This window comes from Belonocnema kinseyi, chromosome 7, assembly GCF_010883055.1.
Source record: "Belonocnema kinseyi isolate 2016_QV_RU_SX_M_011 chromosome 7, B_treatae_v1, whole genome shotgun sequence".
NCBI lineage: Eukaryota > Metazoa > Arthropoda > Insecta > Hymenoptera > Cynipidae > Belonocnema > Belonocnema kinseyi.
This window is the reverse complement of record NC_046663.1, coordinates 136042831-136058094: the sequence shown is the minus strand read 5'-3', so window position 1 is coordinate 136058094 and position 15264 is coordinate 136042831. Positions and strand designations below refer to the sequence as shown.

At 36.7% G+C, this 15264-nt stretch overlaps 1 protein-coding gene across 3 annotated transcripts in view; it reads left to right on the top strand.

The window, feature by feature from the left end:
* Positions 1-10456, top strand: part of LOC117177563 (rho guanine nucleotide exchange factor 2) — a 422353-nt gene extending 411897 nt beyond the window's left edge. For 2 of the 3 annotated variants that reach the window (XM_033368379.1, XM_033368377.1), the window contains 2 exons: positions 7612-8333; positions 8856-10456. In XM_033368379.1, coding sequence (XP_033224270.1) covers positions 7612-8333; positions 8856-9126 — 993 coding nt within the window. In that variant the 3' untranslated portion in view covers positions 9127-10456. Of the gene's footprint in view, positions 1-7611; positions 8377-8855 lie in introns of all 3 variants that reach the window. The other variant, XM_033368380.1, reaches the window with a different exon arrangement.
* Positions 10457-15264: the final 4808 nt, after the last annotated feature.

Sequence of the window (15264 nt, the reverse complement as noted above, 5' to 3'; positions counted from 1 at the left end):
GCATGCATCTTAAGTCTTCCGTTCCGCGACTGTACATCTCACGCCGTCAAGGGGGTCGCGGAATATTTAGTCTTGAATGTCTTCACAACAGGATTATTCTGGGTACAGCACATAGAGTAGCAAATGGAAGAGACCCTCTTCTAAAAATGGTCAGGAATAACGAAGAAATAGACTAAGGAGCGTTTCTGTACAAAGCAGCGGAGGAGGCTGCTGAAGCACTCGGACTTACTTCAGTATTAGCGGTGAGCAAAATGCATCAAATCTTATCTATCTCGAGTACTCACTCCTGAAAGCCCGGATTAAGAAAGCACAAGAGAAAAACTTTCATGAACAGCTCCTCGATAAGAGGATGCACGGTATCTTCCACAAAACTGTGAAGGATCAGTCAATGTCTTGTGAACTAACGTTTGCTTTCCTTAAATCGCCCGCATTGAAGTCTGGTACGGAGGGTTTCATTTTTGCATGGCAAGACGGTGTCATTTCCACCTTAACATACCGTCGCCACATTTTGAGCCAAGACATTCCCGATGATAGCTGCAGGGCGTGCCATGCACACCCCGATTATTTAGCTCACATACTATCTAGTTGTCCAACTCACGCGGGAACGACCTACATTCAAAGGCACAATGCGGCACTAAGAGTGCTTTATTACCATCTCTTGTCACTCCTACGGCATTAACCTTAATATCGCTCCTCTAAATGCTCCTAGGGAAATTGTGTCAATTGTCGAGAATGGGAAGTGCCGCATATACTGGAACTTAATATTCTCAACAATTGTTTCTGTTGCTCACTGGAGGCCTGACATGGTTCTTCTTGACTGCGAGAAGCGAACCATGTTCGTTACCGAATTTTCGGCACCAGCTGACAAAAACATCATAACCAAGGAGAATGAAAAGAAAGAGATGTATCGAGACCTTATAAGGGAGTTGCAACGATTGTACCAGGAATATTCTATTAAATTGACCGTCCTTATCATCGGCGCTCTTGGAGGTGCCAAGCTTTCACTTGCTAATGGCTTAAAAAGCATCCCTGCGTGTCAACAATATGCTAGAACACTTGCGGGAAAAATGCAGAAGGCGGTTGTCCTTGGGTTGCTTCGTGTTCTTAGGGTGCACGAGGCTTTTGCTGGATCGTCGTATTGATTCCTTTACAGACTTTAACCACCTATCTCACGGTTGTGAGACGTGGTTGTGGCTGAAAGTTTACCGCGATTTCGCTGGAAGCGGGTGCAATTTTCCAGATTAGCACCCGCTCTCGGCGAAATCCTGCGGTTGTCCTTATGACAAATTTTTAATTATATATATACTCTAGGATAGCAGGCGACCTCTCAGAGTATGCCGCCTTGTCCTTGCAAAAAGGGCTCTACAAGGATGGACAAACCCATTTCCTTAGCTTCTTGTGGGACCTACAATGATAACACCAAACATAGTTGTTTTAAGTGCTGTTCAAAAAAATCCAACGCGCAGGGTTCGATGAAGCTTTCAAATGCTTTTTTGACAATGTTGTCATTCTTTTTAAACATTCTCTTCAAATTAATTATTCAAAATAAAATATCATTTTCAATTTTCTTAGTAATCTTAAAATTTTTTTTATTTCTTTTTATATCCTTTTTAAATTGTACAATTTAACTAGAAAGGAGTTTGAATTTTATGATTTCTAATTCAAAATGTTAAAAATTGAAGAATCTCGACAATAAAGACAATGGGTCGGACAAAAATGCCGACTACCATAGAGTTGGATGAGCTAGTCAGGACGGACTTAATGTGATGGTTCGACAGAATGTCGAGACTTTTATGTGGACGGATAACCTTAATGACAACCTGCGAGAGTGCTACGGTACCAGTATAGTCTCTGAACGAGGATATTACATAGCACGGCTGCATGCTCTGTGGTGCGAGAAACACCTTGAGCTCTTGCCCTTTTCGATTCAACGTCTGGGAAACAATGCCGAACAACTACGAATAAGGGGGTATGTAAGCGGAGCGCCTACTCTATCGCAGCCAGAACCAGGCGGCAACAGGCACAGACAGGCAGTAATTGGGCCGACTGTGAACAGGCATCCTACAGAGGAAGAGCGATGTTTCAGGACCCGGAGAAACATTAACATCCAGGTTTGTCTGAAACCCAAAAATCTGGCTGAACTGGATAACGATCTTCGTGGAAATTTTTTCTAAGAATCCTACTTATGGGCTATCAATTGTGGTTTATACAATGCAGCGAGAGCCTTGACAGATGCAAACCGTAAAACAAGACCAACGGATCATCATCAGACTAAAATGCAAATGCATCAACTCACCATAGAGATAGGCTGGGCAAGACAGTATGCGTTCCGTATTGTATGTGATTGGCTGCATAACATCTGTCAGTAATTTCACCGCCAAGGCTCGATAGTTAGCGTGATCTACGGATCCGTTATGATACACTGAACAAGTGAAAGCTGTGACCATTAGGCAGCATATTGTTAATAGAATACAATTGCTATCTGACGCTAGAAGAAGTCTCGAGCGAAGAGAAAGTGGGTCATAAAAAACAAATAGTATTTCTTTGTCCCATCTCGACTCTTCCAAGGGCAATGCCCTCATAACACCTAAAGAAGAATGCCGACCCATCATAACCGAATAGTTGAAAAAAGTATTAAGAGGTATGAAGAACTATTCCGCTTCGGGGCCAGAAAATTATCATTCTAAGTGATCGGATTGTTCGGACAATCGGACGTGTGTGGCAAAAAATGTACGAACAATGCGGCTCAAAGAAAGGCGTAGCAAGATTTAAGGAGAACCTGTTCATCGAAAGATGTATCTCTAAAGACGCAGGAGCCTACTAGATTAGCCTATCTATGATGCGAGGTATTTAATGGCATCCCGAAAGACCCGGAGATCGACGACAGGACGCTATACGACACCTTCGCGCTGGAGAGCTACAGAGTCACATTCAGGACGTGACATCTGTAAATGCTACTCTCCAAAGCAGATACAAACGTCTCATCTGGCAGATTTGTTTTTCCGAATTGTCGACGAGCAACAAAGTATCTGCAATTAACATGCTTATTGTCTCAGTATTACTCAATTCGTTTGGAGTGTTTCCATGGATGAAGGGCAAACTTAGATTCCTTGATATCGGGACACGAAAGGTTATGCACGCGAACAAAAGTATGAACTTTAAATCTTTTTTTTCGCGACTCTACAGCTCACGCTGTCAACGTGATCGCGGAATACTAAATCTTAAATGTCTTCACAACAGGATTATTCTGGATTCAGCACATACCACCTTGATCAAAAAGTTTTCGGACTTTATTTTTAAAAACAAAAATACAATTTTATTCATCATAATCGATATTGTCCCTTACAAATTACTCCACATCGACTGCAACGCACTTATGCCAGCGCTTATGCACTTTTTCCTATTCGGTCGATCCTATTCGGATCAAGCGCTGGAAAAAGTGCGTTGCAGTCCATGGGGAGTACTTTGAAGGGGACAATATCGATTATGATGAATAAACTTGTATTTTTGATTTTTAGAATAAAGTCCTAAAACTTTTTGATCCAGGTGGTATAGTCGCAAAAGAACGGGACCCTCTTTTTAACATGATCAGAAAGCACACAGAAGTGGGTAAAGGAACTTATGTGTATAAAGTGGAGGAGGAGGCTTTTGAAACACTCGGCCTTGACTTAAATATCAGGAGTGAGCAAAATGCATCAAATCTTCTCTATCTCGAGTACTCACTCCAGAAAGCACGGATTAAGAAAGCGCAGAAGAAAAACTTTCGTGAACAGCTCCTCGATAAGAGGATGCACGGTATCTTTCACATAAATGTAGAGGGTCTGTCGATGTCTTGTCAGCTAACGTTTGCTTTCCTCATATCACCCAGATTGAAGTGAGGCACGGAGGGTTTCATTCTGTCATGTCAGGACGGTGTTATTTCCACTTTAGCATACCGTTGCCACATTTTGAGCGAAGAGATTCCCAATGATAGCTGCAGAGCGTGCCGTGCACAGCGCGAACATTTAAGACACATTCTATCTGGTTTTCCAACTCATGCGTAAACGACCTACTTCCAAAGGCACAATGCCGCACTAAGAGTGATTTATTACTATCTCTTTCACTCTTACGGAGTGAGCCTGGAATTTCATATTCTCGACAATTGTTTCTGTTGCGCAATCAAGGCTATTTGGTTTTCACATGTATTTTTTACTCTATTTTTTAACTCAATCATTTTATCGAGAGACTGAACTTAAAAATTAAACTTTTAAACATTATATTTTTTCGGGAAGCTTCAAATTTAACAATTAAAGAGAATAAAAAAAGTATTTTTATTAAATTTACAGTGAAAATAACTCATCGAATAACAAAAGTATTTCGTAATATTTTGTATTTAGTAACGATTAATGATTGTGTAACAATTAATTGATCTAAATCTTTATTAAAAATACAAATCCAGAAGACGATCTCATATCTGTTCAATTATATCGAATAAAAAGTAAATTATATACTTTTTTAAATTATGCTACACGCGGAAATTGAAAATATCGAGATCATGTTCTTTTAGAGAAACATATTATGCTGTATAGAAAATGTATAAATTAAGTATTCAATGAAAAAATCTTCAAATCATAATGTTCACAGAAAGTAATGTAATATTATTATAAATTCCAGAGTAATCTTCATCTGCAACAAAATTAACTTCATGTGTTAAGATTTACCCACGACATGGCAAATGGTTACCACTTAAATTATATTAAATCTTGTTTTTTCTCGATGCGAAATAATTGAATTTTATCTACTTTAAAATGACACGCAACATAAATTCACTTCTGTTTTTTCTGTGTAACATATTTTATTTGCCCGCTTGTTTTCGACATGCACTCGTTCATTTCCCATTCGCAAACACTCACGTCCGTGACGAAAGACGCTCTGGTTTTTCGCGCGTTCACACTTCTTTCGACCCTCATGAACAACTCCCCCACGAAAAGTTGTTTGAAATCGAAACATCTCTCGATACTTTTTTCCGCCGAACGTGAAAAAGCATGGTATGAAATAGCTATTGACAAACATGGATATATTTTTAAACAATTAAATTTGGTATGCACGAATCGATTTCTGTAGGCATCGACAGATTATAATATGCTTGGGATTTAAATTTGAAGTCATTCCGTTTAGATAAAATGAAGTTACAGCGAGTTTATTTAAAAAAAAAGAATTAAATTTTGCTCGTCCAAATTGGCAGTTTATTTTTCATTTTTTACAAAGTTAAAATCGCACAAAAACATGTTCTGCACAAAAATTGTGCTCTTCATCCAGCTCTATATGCTTATATTTTTTTCGAGTGGGTTTTTTTTTTAATTTGAGTTTTAGATAACTATGCGCGTCAGCTTATCTCGAATGGGAGGCAACGAATACAAAGCCGCAAGACCCGTCGTTTATTGAATCCGGGGCCTCAATTAGGAATATAACCTTTACAATATTTTATTCATAAAAGATTTGACAGATATTACAATAAATAATGTATCCTATAAATTATGTGATAAATATTTGACAGGTATCTTTAAAACTCCGACGGTAAAATGACCTATTAGCTATTATATTTTAACGAAACAGTTTCATTCCCAATCAATTAATTGAGTTTATTTTACCAAGAAGATGAGCTTTTAACTAACAACATTAATTTTCTAGCAAAATACGTATACTAAAAAAAAGAGGTTCAGTGGACCTCATTCAACCAGACAATTATCTACATTCATTACTTCTCTATCTTCTTCTTCGATTTCTTATACTTCTGCTACCGTTAGACCGAATTGTCTAAATGAATCTCGACCTAGAAATCATCTACACTGTTGATCTAAATTTTTTTCTTCGGGCAGTCTTTGGCGATATGTATCGGTGTATGACCTGGTTTACGATATTTGTGGCATTTCAGGAATCTCTTCTGTCATGAGGGATTGGTAAGTAAAATACCCTAGGTAAATGACGTAGTTTTTTACTGTAAATTACTAGGTATTTTACATTCCTAGTTTCTTACACATTGTAAATTACGCGTATATGAGACTTTACTTTCTGCAATTCCCGTTCCCCTCCACAAATACAACATCTAAAACTTGTTTTCCATTATAAACATCACTTAAAATAAAATAAATAAATTAACAAAATTACATAGATACATAAGTGTATTGTAATAAAGTTGGTATATCACTGTATGTTTTATTAGGTGCAATTTTATTCAAAAATTAAATATGAAAAAATATAACCAGCTTTTCACCTATTAAATATTAAGTTGATCAATATTTGATAATAATAATAACACATATATAAATGTGAAAAATATTTACAAATAGCAAAGGCTTTTTAGGTTAGAATAATTCACCGCTATTCCTAAAAAATATAATAAAATATGTATAAATTACAAATATTTAAATGAACAATTGTAACAATATTTCCAAATTATTTACATAACTATGTACCAGACGGCGCTTACAAGCAATATTCTTTAAAAACACTGCGCTGCATTCGGATGATTTGGATTATTTTTATTTACTTGGATACGTTTAAAATTATCTCACCCAATAGAATTTAAGGAACCCTGAAGTGTTTTTGTGTTTCCTTTACTTCAGTTTATTTGACATTATTTTCCAATAAAAAATATTCGCATTAGAAAAAGAAATCCTACGAATACCCGTACCAGAAATTCAAAAAAGGAATGCCATGCACAGTTCTACAGGTCCGACATCTTTGCACGTAATTTACTAGGTATTTACCTGTTTTCTACGTAAAATACTTGAATTATACTTGAATTAGGTATTTTACGTAAAAACCTCCAGTTACGCGTAACTGCACATTCCTGTCTGTCATTCGTTCTTTAGTTGATTGGTTCAAGAGGCGTTGAAGGACTCAGCCGATTTTAAGCCTTAAATCATCTTTGTCGTTCCAATTTACTGGGTCGGTGATCAAAAATTTTTCTCATGTCTTGAAATAGATTATCCGTCGACATCTCGATGTGTTCAGATTTGGAATGAAACCATTCTAAAGCATTTCCATTTAATTTAGAACTGAGAAGAATTTCAGTAAGATTATCGTCAAGTTCGTACGTATCACAGAGCGAACTCAGCTTATACAGTCCAGATACGTCTATCGAGAGTCGTCATGACATACTTCACATATTTGACTACTATCGCAGTATTTCTTCTTGATTTAAGAAAAGATGTTTAAAACAAACATGATTCAAGGATTTCAAGGTTTTACCTAAGAAAATGAGGGAACGGTTTCATTTAGGCTTAGTATATCGTAGCCGCATTTTACGTCAAAAAGTTCCCAGTGAAAGGTGCAGAGCATGTCATTCACAAGCTATGTACCTAAAACGCTAGAACACACACATAGTATCCATCCACCCATCCATCATCCATCCATCCATCCACCCATCCATCCATCCGTCCATCCATCCATCAATCCTCCCAGCCACCCACCCATCCACCGTTCGTCCATCGGAGAAGCTGTAGCATGGCAATCTCCACTAGTTGCTTTAAGTTAATATTTGAAAAAGAAAAAACTTTTAATTGGGGCAAGTAAGCTTTAAGAAAGTTACAGCAACAATACTTTAAATGCTTTTTATTTGTTTTTTAGGAACGACATCCTTGGCGAGATTCGGTGACACTACAATCTGTGATTATTCAACCAAAAGTGACTGATTCTTTGACGAGGAAAAGTGAATTGAAGGAAGACGAGGAGGTTGAACTGAACAAAGATCAGCATGAAGTTGCTATTCAACTTTCCCATTATGTGTACACACTACAGTGCATTATCAGCAATCAAATGACTACAATTGAAATCTTACATGCGCAATTAGCTGCTTCCAGGGGAGGAAGTGCAAGTAAGTCTTCCAATAGTAGACCAAACCCCAATAAACAACTGGAGGAGTTGCGCAATTTGCAGGATCAATTGAGTCGTGAGAAAGCGTCTTTTCGCGCATCGACTCAACAAGAAAGAAGCAGATTAGATGAGGAGCGAGCAGAGCTGAATAGGCTACGAGAGCAGCTAACCGCTGATCAACGTGACGTCACCCAACAGCGAGATCAGTTATACAGGCGACTTGAAGCACTTGAACGCCAAGGAGTTTCCTTGGTCGCACCGTCAACAGCAGGAGCAGCTTCAATTCATCTTTCTCATTTGATGCAGGGAGCCGATCAAACGCAGGGCAGAAAGTCATCACAAACCGACGCTAAAAGAATACCGCTGAATTTAATCAGTGCAACGAATCAGCAAAAAGTACAGAGCAGCCTACCACCTGTAAAACAGCAACTGCCTCTTAAGCTCGCCAGCGGGAGCAACAACAACAATAATACCAGGTAGAAACGACAGCCTAATCAAAAGAACGAGATCGACTGGACGGTAATTTTTTGCACAATAAAATTTTCAAGTAAACGCTTGTAAAAACATTGAATAAGTAGAATTAGTTTGTATTATTAAGATTAGCAGTAAACTTCATTTCTATTAAAGATGGATTATGAAAATATTGCGAAATGCCGGTATGCCTTGAATTAAATTCAAACGGAAGCATGAAAGCAAGTTCAATAGTGGTGTTAAAATCTCAAATTTAATTGGCCTTGCGGGTTTCTATATCAACTTTTCCTTTATTCCTACGTCTAAAGTAAACAGTATGCGTGGAAATTCATGAGATAAAGACTAATTTATCGTGTCTGCATTTTCGAAATATTCACTTTTCTAGCACAAGCCTTTTTTAACGGACGTCTACAATTAAATATTTCTATTTATATCTTATTTACTATATCATTTGGATATTTTTGTAAGATTTTGTATGATTTAATCCTTGCTAGCAATTATTATGTAATTAAAGTTCAAATTAACAGATCTGGAAGCGCCCCGAATAATGATAGCCCTGATAGACACTGTAGAACAGGTAGCAGTCTTCCGATGGTCACTACTTCAGCCTTTCATCCTTCTGAGTTTGGAAAAAGTCATTTAAGTAGTAACCTGAATCAATTTCACTTGTCTAATCGATTACTCCGGAGCACTCAATCTCTTTCCGATTCGTATCAACAAATTCATCAACCACAACAGCAACAACAGTCACGGCAACGGGCAGAACAACCACAAGAAGAGCAAGTATACTTTCTCTGACGATTCTTTCGATTCATCCGAAAGCAGCCTCGCCTTCCACACGAGTCCGCTGTCGACATCTCTACTTGTATAACTGTAACGCCGACGCCTTTACGTAGACGATCTAAAGAAGCAGAGTCACGAAGTCGCGTTAAGTCTTTTTAATTATTATCTATATTTTCGCGTTAATGAATACAAGCGGACTTTCATTATACTTATTTATATACAGTGATGATTTGCGACTATTCAAGATCAAAGAAAAGCCTAAAATTGAATCCATTTCAAATCATGCAGGCAAATCAATCTAAAATTATTAGATTATTCGAAAGTAAAGTATTTTTTTTCTAAAGAGAACATGAGATTTTTTTTTATTATTTCACAGTTGCAAAGAAAATTCATTCCATCAATTTTATGAAGAGGATACGAGTATTAATTTTGTATTCACATTTCCTTCTTAAGTTTGATATTTTTATTTGTTTCTTTCTCTAATATGGATACTAAATTCATCTGCAGAACTTTTGGAACTAGCTTATATCCATACAGTTCATGGAAAAAATGGCACACTTCACTTTTCAGTTATGTAATGATGCTGGATTGTTCTTCTAAACTCTTACTACATAGAGTTTGGTCTCCTTATATTTTAATTTTTGACATATATTTCATACTTGTCTGTATGTACGTATGTCTGTATGTATGTATGTATGTATGTATGGAAAAATGTATGTAATATGTATGCATATGAAACTGTATTAATTGGTAGAGTGGGTTTAATTGTACATTATGCCATTCTAGCGCTACGTTATTATTTCTTATTAGACTGTTTATTTTTCTTCTACTCTTTTGATTCATGGGCGTTAAAATCTTATTTACTATAGTGTCATGCTAGAAACATTTTAGATATTTAATCAAAAATAAAAAGACTAAAAGTATATGAACTCACAAAAATAGTTTGCCGAAAGTATTATGGCTATCGTAAAAAATGTATACAGGCCAATCCCGTTGTTTCTTTCTTTGTTAAATGATACACGTACTGAATGTTCTGAGCATATGAAATTTTACATAGACGTTTTAAGGCAACCCATTACTGCTCAGTAGAGTAATATCAATGGAGACTACTTAAAAAATCTATTAGGAAATAAGTTCTAAACAAGTTCTTAGACTCAACGAATTTTAGTGAACTTAGCCCCCCATTCCATTTTCGACGCTACGTGCACCGAATTTTTTTTTTGCGAAAATATTGCCGAATTGAAAATAAAAATCGAAATTTAAGCTCTATGCAATTATCTATAATGTTGTTCAAATCCAATGTGTACCATATTATTATAAACTTCTTTTATCAAGATAATTTAAAACTTCCAGAAAAAGTTGTATTATTTGAAAAAATATATTGCTCTTCTATTTATACTTGATTTTTTCAATGAATTATAACTTAAGTTGAATTGTGCAGATAAATTGGTTGAAAGACGAAGAAGACGACTCATTATCTAAAATTTTAAGGAATCCGTTTATATTATATGTTAAACTGCAGTTTATTCTCTATTGAAATATAACCTGTAATAATAAGTATTTTTCGAGTGGGACGATGGTCGTGGGGACTAAAGCGTAGGCTTTGGACCCACTCCTTCGGCTTGCGGGTTCGATTCCTGCCTCGCACTCTGGAAGAGTCTCGGTGGCCTATGCGGTGAACACTAGCCTAGCTAGAGTCGTGGGACCGGTACCTCTAGAGAAAAATTTGTTTTCTCTAAGTACTTAAGGCTGTTGCTCTTGGTGGTTCGGAACCCACCTTAAACTGTAGGTCCCCCGTCCACCACCAAGTAAGTGTGTGGAGGGTGTGTAAAGGAATAGAGAAGGTGTAAGAAAAATGTAAGCCCTTAGGGGACACATTAGAAGCTTCCATTCCTAATAAGTATTTTTCCTTTCCAATTAGTGAAAAAACACAATTATAAGAAAATTGAGGGTTTATTTAATGTTTTTTTAAATGAAAATAAAGTAAGTTCTGTTAATTATAGTGTCGTATCTTAAAGGAATTGAATTGGAATGAAATAAAATATATTAATTAAAATGCCTTTAGAAATTGATGAAAGAGAGAGGGCAATATGCAGAGGGGGGATAGGGGTAAATGGAAAAAGGATTAATCTAAAGGGAGAAAACAATATACAAACAATGGAAGATGGAGGCCCGAAAAATGACATTTGAGAAATTTCAACGGGCACGTTGACCAAATCTTTCTCTTAGGCAAATAAATTTACTAATTTTTTTTTTTTGGCAAAAAAATAAATTTTTAGCCGTTGTTCTGGGGCTTTAAAGCTTCCTGATTTAAAATAGAGAAATCCTACACCAGCTACAGGTTGGACCCGAAGAGCAGTTATAGATTTATTAACTTATTATTACTCTACCTTTCTACTTATTGTCAGTGACCGTAGGTTGAAACCCAGCAAATACGGTTTACAATGAGAGGCTCGATCGAGGGTCAACTTTTTTTGCAGCCGCCCACCTGCCTTCGAGAACGATTTGGTCTACGTGCCCGTTGATATTTCTCAAATGTAATTTTTGGGCCACCCTAATATATATATATATATATACATATATCGGCTATAAACACCTATCTCATATACATGAGATGTGGTTACAGCTGAAACCTTAACGCGATTTCGACTGGAACAGGTGTTATTTTCTGGAATGGCACTCACTCCCGATAAAATCCCGCGGCTTTTCTTTGAATAAAATTTTAACTATATATGCTGCACGTCCAGAGCTGTCGCATGCATCGCTTCCAATTTTTTTATGTCCTGAACGTCCAGTACTGACTATAGCAAACATTTTATTTGAATGTAATCAGTCTATTTGGTCTATGTAATTATTTATGTTAGCGGTTTTGGAATACGATTATGCTTTTCTAGAAGTTACAGATAGGATAAGTCTGATAACGACAGTTTCACCATTTCTATAAACATTGATACTTTGAAAAATTGTTATTATGGCTTGGATTTTAGACATTTTTTTAACAAAAATGTTATCAATCAATTCAAATACCTAAAAATATTAGTTGTACAAATTAGTTAAATATGTCGGGTTAACGAGAGTAATAACCTTTTAAAAATATAGAAGTCCATTCTTATTTAATTAAATTTTTTCGAAATTATGAACTTGAATTTACACCCCTTTACCGGAAATCTAAATTCTTTTTGGGTACTTTCTAGACGCAGATTTTATAGCGAAAGTATAGGACAATTTTATTGCGGTTGCCTTCTCCAGGTTTTGTCTAGAGTTCATATAGTGTATTCTAGTAAGTTTTACCTGCGACCCTTTTAATTGTAGCATTCGTCTAGTATAATTTAGAAAGGTTTCTTCTCTAGATGATATGCTCCTAGACAATCTTATCTAGAAATCGCCTAGCTTTCCAGCAGGGCACTATCGGTACCGGCCTTTGACTAGAGGGGAGGAAGTAACGAGGGTTCCGCAACAGTTAAATGTATATTGGAGAGCCGATCGTCTTAACTTTTCCAATGGCGCCCTTTCTGATCCATTCGTCGCTCAAGGGAGCAATAGAGATCAAGGCAGGAAATACTTCCGAGCTCTGGAAGCTAAAATCTGTCAAGTCATCAAACCCCACTCTTCTCGTATTTGCTAGAATGGAGCTCGATCAGGTGTAAGAATGGGTGAAAGCATAAACCGCCCTCGGCTGCTTGGCGACCGAAGCCGAGCGGATATGAGAGCGTAGATCGGATAAGCGCTTGAAGAAAGGAAACAAAAGTGGAGAAAAAACGCGGCATTCTACTAATGTCTTTTGTATAATTTTCATTTGTTAAATTTATTTTTTGTATAAAACAAAAACAAACTTTTTAAGGCAAATAACATATCGTTCGACTCGTTATAATTTGTAGATTTCTAATATTATATTTTTTTAATAGGGCTAAATTGATTATTTGGTATATTTCACACTTTAGTTAAGGGTCATTAGGTTCAAAAGTCTCCGGCTGACAGACTCAGCGGCAGCAGTTTGACTGTGCAAGGGGAAGCTGCGTAATGGTGAAACAGTACACAGAACAGGTAACTAGTAGGGAGTTGGTATCTGACCGATTTCGTACAAAATCAGGCAGTCTGACCCTAGTGATGTCACGGAATAGTTTGGGGCTAAAATATTTTGTTTTCTAAGGTGAATTATGAGACACATATTTTTTTCTTATCAAAACGATTTTTTCACGAACTTTGTGCTACATGAATGTTCAGGTGAATTATGTAAAAATAAATGATTTATTAATTTCTCTTGTATTGGGAACCAATTGACATAAATTAATTTCCTTTTTCTCTTTCACAATCTGACAAGACAACTTAAAAAAAAGTTCAAAATGACCAAAATGGCGTATATTTTCCGAAAAAATTAAAAATTAAATTTTTTTCAAGAAGGCTACCTTCGATTTTTTCACTTATTGTAATATGATGAAGATCTCATGAGAGTTTCTTCCTTGCGAAACTAATTCATTCCAAAGGAAAAACCTACTTTTTGTAGATTAACTTTGTTTTTAATATGATGTATAATAATGAAGTTCATGAAAAATGATGTTGTTTATGCTTTAAGATATCGAAAATCATATATTTGCAGAACACTTACAGTTTAAAAATACATAAATAGCAGATCCTTTACCATTTAAATTCGAAAATTGATAAAATTGTGATTTTTGCTGTTTTATTTAGATTTATTTTACTCCTTACTTTATCAGCTTCGCCCTTTTACAAGTCACCTTTGCTTCACATCGAAAAAATAATATCATATCGATCAGTTTACTGTAATAATGTTACTGATTGAAGCGTTTCCTCTAGCTTCTGTACAGTTTTTGCAATTTCCAAGCTGACAATCTTCGGTTACAAAACAAAAAATCACTTTAGGAAAAATATTATCTCGAATATCTTTGATATTTTTTCCATCTTTTCTCTGGTTATTAAATCCAATCAGTAAAAGCTCAAAATTGGCGTGATGAATGCAAAGATATTCCTCTTTTAAAGTGTCAATTAGAACCTATTTTCGTCGTAAAGTAAAATTTTATCTTTTCAATTCTTACGTTCGGATTTTATTCTCGACCAGCGTGATCTGACGGATCTTTTCTTGTGCAGTTTGACAGTTTTTCAAAGCTTTTTTAAATTAGATCAAATTATTAGTCAACGAAATTCAAATTTCTTTTTAGGGAGTAGATTGGTAAAGCTCAAAGGAAAATCTTTATTATTTAAAACAAAGCACGCCTGACCGTGACATTGTTTGGTGAGTGGGAGAACTTCACGAGTGAACTCCCTGCCGGTATGAGCAAAAGCTCCCTGTCCGCAATTTCGAAATTTGTGTCCCGCCGGCGTAAAAATTCCGTCGCTGAGAGGGTATCTTCGGTCGGAGGCCCAGCGAGTGCCGGGATAGTGAATGTTTTCAGATAGAGACGCGATGGGGGGGGGGGGGATAGAAATTCTGGGATTCGCTCTTTCGGAATCCCGTCCGAATAGAAAGCTGGACTTTCTGAGTCGTATTCTGGACCATGAGAATCTAACCAGCAATTTGTATACAGCGAATCGTATTCCAAAACGGCGGAAACCGGGCTCTGATACGGTAGCCTGGATGGAAAGACCAGACCGGCATTTTGCGACTTGACGGCCACCGAAAGCGGAAGCGGAGATAAAGGTCCAGTGGGGAGAGAGGAATTCGCTATCTCCTAGGAGGTGAGGAGCTGCTGTTTTCTACTCTTCCTCCGTCTGTGATTTAATCGTTTCCGGGGGTTTCCGGGAGGCTCATAGTGCCCCCGACAGACAACATTGGAACGCCAAGCGGAGTTCCGATCACCGGAGAGCAACGATTGAACGAACGACGACATAAATGGTTAAAGTCGATCCGACATCGGATTGGAAAAAGCTAAAAAAAAGCAAAGGATCCGCATGAAGGGTGAAAAAAAACCGAAAAGTATCACGATTCTCACTTGGGGGTTTTTAGGGTCGATGATTTAAAATTTGAAGTCCGATTTTCCAATAACAAAATGGCAGACACTTTTTCGAAATTGTGATCAGATTTGCATGAAACATAGTATACATATGTTTTTGGGGTCGCTGGTTTCAAATTTGAAGTCAGATGTAGCCTTTTGTTGTTTCTCATTGTAGTACACAATAAATGCATAACAATAATTA